The sequence below is a fragment of the Colobus angolensis genome, unplaced genomic scaffold (genome assembly GCF_000951035.1).
Source record: "Colobus angolensis palliatus isolate OR3802 unplaced genomic scaffold, Cang.pa_1.0 Scaffold199, whole genome shotgun sequence".
NCBI classification, from domain to species: Eukaryota; Metazoa; Chordata; class Mammalia; order Primates; family Cercopithecidae; genus Colobus; species Colobus angolensis.
This window is the reverse complement of record NW_012115143.1, coordinates 2,839,217-2,847,716: the sequence shown is the minus strand read 5'-3', so window position 1 is coordinate 2,847,716 and position 8,500 is coordinate 2,839,217. Positions and strand designations below refer to the sequence as shown.

Here is an 8,500-nt window from a genome sequence, read left to right as displayed (position 1 = left end):
GAGGCGGAGCTTGCAGTGAGCCGAGATCCAGCCACTGCACTCCAGCCTGGGCGACAGAGCAAGACTCCGTCTCAAAAAAAAAAAAAAAAAGAAAGAAATGAATAACATGGAGGCTCTGACCATGAGCTGCTCATATCTGGACCTTTACTACATTTATGGAACCAGAAGTGCAACTAGAAGTCCCAGGCTTCTATTTTCAACTTGCATATCATCTTCCTCTGAAGGATAAAAATATAGACAGAAGATGTATTCTGAGGCAAAATCCCTGAGAGTTTGTCCAGAGGTTACTCTCCTGTTCTTGAGAGGGAAACTGGAGCTCAGAGGAGTACGAACTTGCTCCCATACTCAAGTCTTTGGTGGAATCAGGAAATTCAAAGAACTCTATCCTGAAGGCCAGAGCTATTTCCATCTGCCATACCTCCACTTGAGAATTGGAGTATCCAGAGCTGCTCTGTTCCTCATTCCTAACCCTGCCCATTCCCAGTTAGAAGTTTATATTTACCTCTCCTTATGGGCTTAGTTTCCCTTATATTCAGATTTATTCTAGCCAGGGGAACATGGCTAAACATTCTTTGCTTCATGATCAAATTCCATTCTCATTAATAACTATTTATATTGCCCTCATTCCATATCTAGATTCTCACTTTTGTTGTCAAAATGCTTTTGCTTGAGTCTCTAGCCCTTTGCTCCACAGTTTCCCACATAGCCTGTGTTCCCTATTGCTGATATCTGATCTCCCCAAACCTGGGTCTTGCCTGTCTGGACCTAATATGGCCATCTTCTCTTTGAATGTTGCCTTTCAACCATTCTCTGTAGCCTCTTTTTCTGAAACTCTTATCAGATGTTGAAGCTTCTCACTCCAGTTTTTATTTCTATTAATTTCGTTTACATATCTTCTAACTTCATAACTTTCTGTGCTTTGCTTTGGACATTTTCTCCCGTTGTTGCTTTATAGGTGCTATTTATTTTTTATTTCTCTAAACATCTTTGAATGAGGTGAGTTCTTCCTGAATCAGCTATTTGCAAGAGACTTGTATGAGGATGGAGGCAAGGTTATATTTGAGACTGTTTTCTTTATAAAACAATGTTCTTTTTTGGGTTCTTTTTTCCCCGTGATCAACACTGCAGCATTGTTTGCAATGCAGAGTCTCCTCCATTCTACATCAGCCACAGACTGTTTTCTGAAAATATGGCGTATTTGTCCTTGTTCAACTTCACCTTTCCTATATCTCAAATCTGTGTAACAAATGGTTGCAGGAAAGCCCACCTTAAGCCTGCTTGCCTGTTCTCTTTGTTCTGTACCAGGGCTTGTGGGTCATGGCCAACAGGATGGGGTACTTTCTTTGGAAAAGTGCCACCTCCCTTCATGTAAGGTCCACATCCCTAGGCATCCTCCCTCACATTCCTGCTTGACTTTCACTATGTTTGGCAGTCCTTCCTCACAGATTGTAGTCCAAGCTATTTGATGTCTCTAGTTTCATTGCAAATTGTTTGTCTATTTTTCATTCTCCTTGTGGTTTTTGACTTAAAGAAGGATGAGTTTCTAAAAGAAGGGGGATAATCAGTTTTTAATCCACCATTTAAAAACTAACACTTAAGGCTGGGTGTGGTGGCTCACGCCTTTAATCCCAGCACTTTGGGAGGCCGAGGTGGGTGGATCATGAGGTCAAGAGATTGAGACCATCCTGGCCAACATGGTGAAACCCCGTCTCTACTAAAAATACAAAAAATTAGCCAGGCGTGGTGGCGGGTGCCTGTAGTCCCACTTACTCGGAAGGCTGAGGCAGAAGAATCACTTGAACCCAGGAGGCAGAGGTTGCAGAGAGCTGAGACTGCACCACTGCACTCCAGTCTGGCGACAGAGTAAGATTCCGTCTCAAAACAAAAAACAAACAAACAAACAAACAAAAACTAACACTTAAATCGTTTTTGACACTTTATTTAACGTTTCTGTATATTTAAAGAAAGATGTGTGTGTGTGGGTGTGTGTGCCTGCACATGCGCCGGGGGTGGGCAGAATATTTCAAAATGTCCTCAATCTATCAACTTGTCTAGATTGGGTTATGGACTTTCAGCATTAATCAGTGTGGATGCCTTTCCTGAAAGATGACAAATTTATCTCCAGCCCACAGGAATGGGAACACAAAGCCAACATTTAGCAGTGTTATAGAAAATACGAAGTGCTATTCTTCGCACACTTGAATTTTAAACTAAGATTGATTCCTAATACCTGCTTGATGTCTTAATCACAGTAGCTGTCTTTCCTATAGTACATGCTAAAGGTCGGGCCTACACACACCATGTGGCCTCCACTCCCTCTCCTGGGCCACAGATGGGCTTCAAACTCATTTCGTAGGCTGTGCAGCAATCCAAGACATGACCTAATACAAAAAGATGATCCGGCAAACCAGAACTTCTCATGAATTTGAATCTTTGAACAAAGGGAGAATCCAGAAGTCGAAAGTAAGAGCAAAAGTTTAAAGACTGCCATGAGGTAGCGCTTAGGACTTGAAAGAGAAAACAGAATAAAGGAGATAAATTTTAAACAGAAATCAGAAGAAATGCAGAGATGCAGAGTGGAGAGAGCCAGTTAGTTGGCAGAGACGAGAATTACAGAGAGAAACAAATGTGGAGAATGGCTGTATTATGTTAACCACAGCACTGTCCTTTGGTTCTTCCTGGGATTTCTGTGCCTAGCAGGATGCCTTGTTCAACAAATGTTTATCCTCGAAGTAAGCGAAGTTACCTCTTCACTTAAGGTAACTTGCCTGAATTTCTGCTCTTGTAATGGACCCTCTACCATAGCACTCTGTTGAAATTTTTTCTTAGGGTGCTAAGGTAGAGTTTGCCAAACACTATTTAATGACACTGTCAATCTCTATCTTCCTTGACTTATCTAATGTTTCCTTTGGCCCTTGTAATACGATACTGTCCTAGTTCTTCTGCCTCTAACCACTTTGTTCTTACGAAGTGAGCCATTCATTCCCATACCTTTATATACAGTCTGTAAATAAAGATAACTCCCAAATCTCTTGAGCCCACAACTGGGTCCTTGAAAATCAACCTGACTGAAACGGAACTCATATTTATCCCTAAATCATTTCCATCTCTTGACTTCCCTGTTTGTATTTATTGTACCATCAATCTTCCAGTTTTGAAATCTGAGTTATCTTTAGATATTTTATTCAATTCTTTCTTCCCTATCATCTAATCAGTTGCAAAGTCTAATTATTAATAATAATTGCCAACCCTCCTCTGCCTTCCAAAATCTTCTGGTGTTTTTCATAGCCTACCAAAACAAGTTTTTTAGTTTTTTTTAAAAAGGGCCTCAGAATTTAGAACTCTCTATAACATGTTGAAAAGTCATATTTCTAGTCTTCTTCCCCATGGTTTTGTTGTATAATTAAAATTTTTAATTCACCATCCTTTTACATATTAATAATTTACTAAAGGTTACATTAACCAGCTGGGCGCGGTGGCTCGTGTCTATAATCCCAGCACTTTGGGAGGCCGAGATGGGCAGATCACAAGGTCAGGAGATTGAGACCATCCTGGCTAACACAGTGAAACCCCGTCTCTATTAAAAATACAAAAAATTAGCTGAGTGTGGTGGCGGGCACCTGTAGTCCTAGCTACTTGGGAGGCTGAGGCAGGAGAATGGCGTGAACCCAGAAGGAGCAGCTTCCACTGCACTCCAGCCTGGGGAATAGAGCGAGATTCCATCTCAAAAAAAAGAAAGTACATTAACCAAAAGATAATAAAAGCTTTAAAAAGAAGATGACTTCATTCTTTGTACTAGGCTGAATGGGCAATTCTGTGGAAGGGAAGAGAAAAATGTCTGTTTATTTTCCACCCCCTCAATATATGCTTAGAAGACCAAATCTAGGGCAGGGTATGGTGGCTCATACCTATAATCCTACCTCTTTGGGAGGCTGAGTCAGGAGGATTGCTTGAGGCCAGGAGTTTGAGACCAACCTGGGCAACATAGTGAGATCCTGTCTCTATTTTTATAAATGAAAAAGAAGACCAAATCCAGAAAAATATGCCTATCAGGGAATACACAAGTTCAAAAAAAGACTGCATTTTAGGTCAGTCAGAGCTGTCTCAAAAACTTTAAAAAGAGATACATTCTGAATAAGATAAAACGTATAGAAGAATCTGGCCACTTGAAGGTAATCTAGGAGAAGGAACACGTACCAGCATCAGTTTATAATCCTAGTGAATGTAGTGTCTTTTGAAGGTGGATATCACTCAGGAATTTTATTCAATGCGTTTTTCAAGTATATTTAAAGTATATGGTGGTTACCAAGGCGGGGCAAAGAGGAATGGGAAGTGACTGATAATGGGTATGGAATTTCTTTTGGGGGTAATGAAAATGTTGTGGAATTAAATAGGGTTGATAATTGTACAACTTTGTGAATATACTAAAAACCACTGAATTGTAAACTTCAAAAGGGTTAATTTTATGATATGAAAATATATTTCATGTTATTAATTGTTGATATTATATGATTGATTTTTTATATGGTTAATTAATCTTGCTAGCTGAAGGTTTGCCAATTCCCCTGGCTTTCAATAATATATCCCTTTCTGTGAAACAAGGGATTAATTATATTAGCTAATATTTGCTGAGCACTCACTGTGGAAGAGGCTTTACATACATCATTTCATTTAATCTCAGAACAACCCTATGAGATAGGTATTATTACCACATATTTAAGGAAACTGAAGCTTAGATTGTTTAAAGTATCTTGCCAGAGTCACAATTATTAAGTAGTGGATCCCAGATTTGAACTCTTTATTTGACCCCAAAGCCTATTAACCATTGAGTCAGCAGGAAGCCCATCAATATGTTTTGTGGAATTGAATTTATTAAATGGATCAAATTTGTGAGGCAAAATATCTGCAATAACTTCCTGTTGCACTAGAGGGAGACATAGAATTGGAAACCAAAGGAGATTCTAAAATTTCTGGACCTAGAAATCTTTTAGGAAGCACATCTACTGCCAGCCCCTTTTAGGGCAAGTCTAACCTAAAGGCGGAGAGAGAGAAACTCGAGTCAGGAATTGATATTCATCCTTATAAAGCCGCGGCTGGCAGGAATCACTTTATAAGAAAGCACATCAGCAGGGCACAATGGCCCAGGCCTGTAATCTTAGCACTGTGGGAGGCCGAGGCAGGAGGATCACCTGAAGTCAGGAGTTCAAGACAAGCCTGGGTAACATGGTGAGACCCTATCTCTATTAAAAAAAAAAAAAAAAATTAGCCAGGCGTGGTGGTGTACCCCTGTAGTCCCAGCTATTCAGGAGGCTGAGGCATGAGAATCATTTGAGCCCTGGAGGCGGAGGTTGCAGTGAGTTGAGATGGTGCCACTGCACTCCAGCCTGGGCATCAGAGTGAGACTCTGTCTTTAAAAAAAAAAAAACAAACAAAACAAAGAGGCTGGGCGCGGGGGCTCAAACCTGTAATCCCAGCACTTTGGGAGGCCGAGATGGGCGGATCACGAGGTCAGGAGATCGAGACCATCCTGGCTAACCTGGTGAAACCCCGTCTCTACTAAAAAATACAAAAAACTAGCCAGGCGAGGTGGCGGGTACCTGTAGTCCCAGCTACTCAGGAGGCTGAGGCAGGAGAATGGCGTAAACCCGGGAGGCGGAGCTTGCAGTGAGCTGAGATCTGGCCACTGCACTCCAGCCTGGGCGACAGAGCGAGACTCCGTCTCAAAAAAAAAATACATCTCTTCCTCCTTTGGTTCACTGTGCATATTCTCAAAGAGCAGAGAAAAGGCAAAGATTAGAGCTATGAAATCTTTGGAAGCTTGCATAAGAAATCCTTCATTTCTACCAGAGACTTTTTTTTCCTGAGAAGTTTTGTGTTGTAAACTTTTGAAATCATGGTTAAGATATCTAAGGAGAGTTCATTTGCTTTTCAACCTTTATTCCTTCAAAGTAATTTTTAAACTTTGATGGGCAGATTTTATGAATAATTAACTTTGAGAGCAAAAAAATACAATTCCTCCACAGAGACAAACGATATGGCACAGCCAGCTCAAACCTAAGAGCAAGACACACTCCTGCTTCACGAGTCATGCCATTTTCACATCAGAAGGAAAGATTCTGAACTTTCTGACTTCTCGGAGCTTCTCAGAGTTGAAAGAAATTTTAAGCCATTTAATTCACTCCTTTCCAACCTCTGCCTGAACGTCTAAAGTAATGGGAAGCTCACTATCACACAAACAGTTTTTTTTTTTTTACTATTATGGAAAAGTGTCTATTTTCACTGACTTGGCCTTAAAGTCATAAGAATATAGTAGGTATAGGCAATAGTGTTTATTTTTCCCCTAGAAATTATAAACAAAATGCTTATCGCCCTGTTTGCTTCAATAGCTAAGGACAGAGATGAGTAACAGCAAACCTAAAGGTCCTATGATTGAGGAAATTAGAAACTGATCTTAATGATTAATATAATGAAATTAAACTTTATAAGAAGTGGAAACTGGTGGAAATGGATGATAACTCAGGATTCAAGGGCCCCTGTGTCAACATCTCTTGTCGATGAATTTTAGTGAGTTTTTCAAGCTTTCATGTAGTAAATAAGCATTTTCTTTTGTCTGTGTAACAATCAGGAAAACACTAACTTGAGAGGAATATAACGTCCTTTATTTTAGCTCTGAAGAGGTCTTAAAGGAAGGAATTCAATTAAAAATGTTTACTATCTGAGTATCGACTCTGCCTTAAATACAAAATAATCAAATGTGAAGGTATTGTAAGCAAACCAAGTTATACATAATAATTTTTAAATCTAAAACAAAATGATTACATTGATAAGGTAAATTTTGTATACTATGTAGTTTAATTTTTCTCAAAATGTTTTGGTGGATTTCATTACTTTCCTCCCAGCTTCTCTAGTCTAAATTATCAGTTATTCCAAGGCCTGGAGAGAGTATAGTAGCTACCAGCTGTCACAAGTTAAATACGTCTCTTCATGAATTTCCTTTTGTGCTCCCAAATCCATATCCTCTTCTACGATCCTGTTTTCCACACTATTCCTAGAAGCCCTGCTAAGTAAAAAAAGGATCACTCACTTCCATGAAGCTTCAGCCCACCAAGGGGCAGAGGCAGGCACTTGAATCAGAGCTCAGCAGACCCAGGATGTCTGCAGACCAGGAGTCAGGGACCTGTTAGTTTTCAAGGAATGGGCTCAGAGCATGACAAAAGGAAGAAAAGTTCAGAAGCTGGAGAGAAGCAGCAAGGCCAGAGTGAGGTCTGACAGATTCCGTGACAGTTTGTCAGTTGCTTTGATCATCATTTGCTTAAGACAAAGAGAAACCTTCATTACAATACCCTACCTGCCCAACTTTTCTTTTGTAGGAGAAGAGGGCAGCTCATTTAGATTCAAACTGGTAGTCTAATCTTAAGGTTCATAGCTCCCCGTTTCTGGACTAGGGATGCTCTATGAAAGAAGAAATACACGTCAGCAGCAGCCTATATTAAGCCTAACTCATGAAAAATAACCACCTCACCCCTGTTCATGATCCCATCACACTATCAAGACACCAGCTGAGTGGCTTTAATAGAGAGCTAGTTCGCCTCTCATATTCCAGTGAAGCAGCCCTGACTTTTTCTCTGAGACAGTAACACAGGCCTGGAAAACACCAGGCCCTAAGAAAGCAGGATGAGAAAAGCTTCATTTCATACAGCTTTCTTTAGCAGTTTTAGCTCGCAGAGAGATGTCCCAACACTGTGCTCCTGCGTGACTTATAAACAGCCAAACAGTTTTTCTTACAGTAATTCCTCTAACTCGATATGATTTCTTACACGTCTGGCTCCTGCCTACCTGTCCAGCCTTAATGACCACAGCTCTTTCCCCGATGTTTGGGATTGCCCAAATATGTCACCTTCTGAAGCTTTGTACATGTTGTCCCTTCGGCTGGGAGTTTCCCTTCCCCCACACCCCCGTCTTTATCTCTTTACTAAACACTTCCCTAACCACTCCCTCATCCCCAAACCAAGCTTTACCCACTTCCCTGTCTCTTCTAGAAGATTTGCTGGCTCTATACCAGAGGTTACCAACCTCAGCGCTATTGATATTTTGGGCCTGCTAAGTCTTTTAAGTCAGAGGGGCTGTCCTGTGAATTTTAGGATATTTAGCCGCGTCCCTGGCGTTTACACACTAGTTGCCTGTAGCCACCCCCTCCCTCTCCAGTCATAACAAAAATGTCTCCAGACATTGCCAAATGTCTCCTGGGGTTAGGGGTTGGAATCATTCCTCAGTTGAGAAACACAGCTTTCCTTCCTTCCTTCCTTTCTTTTTTTCTTTCTTTCTCTCCCACTGTCTTTTTTCTTTCTCTCTTCCTTTCTTTCATCCTTTTTTCTTTCTTTCTCTCTTCTTTGTTTTTTCTTTTTTCTTTCCCTCTTCCTATCTTTCTTCCTTTCTTTCTGTCTCTCTTTCTCCCTTCCCTTCTTTCTTTCTGACAGGGTCTCACTATGTTGCGCAGGCT

The 8,500-nt window shown here is 40.7% G+C and overlaps 1 protein-coding gene across 5 annotated transcripts in view; it reads right to left on the bottom strand.

Moving 5' to 3' along the window:
• Positions 1 to 7,432, bottom strand: part of TRIM69 (tripartite motif containing 69) — a 32,099-nt gene extending 24,667 nt beyond the window's left edge. For all 5 annotated transcript variants that reach the window (XM_011941187.1, XM_011941189.1, XM_011941190.1 and 2 more), the window contains exon 1: positions 7,085 to 7,432. In XM_011941187.1, the coding sequence (XP_011796577.1) occupies positions 7,085 to 7,090 (6 nt within the window). In that variant the 5' untranslated portion in view covers positions 7,091 to 7,432. The remainder of the gene's footprint in view (positions 1 to 7,084) is intronic.
• Positions 7,433 to 8,500: the final 1,068 nt, after the last annotated feature.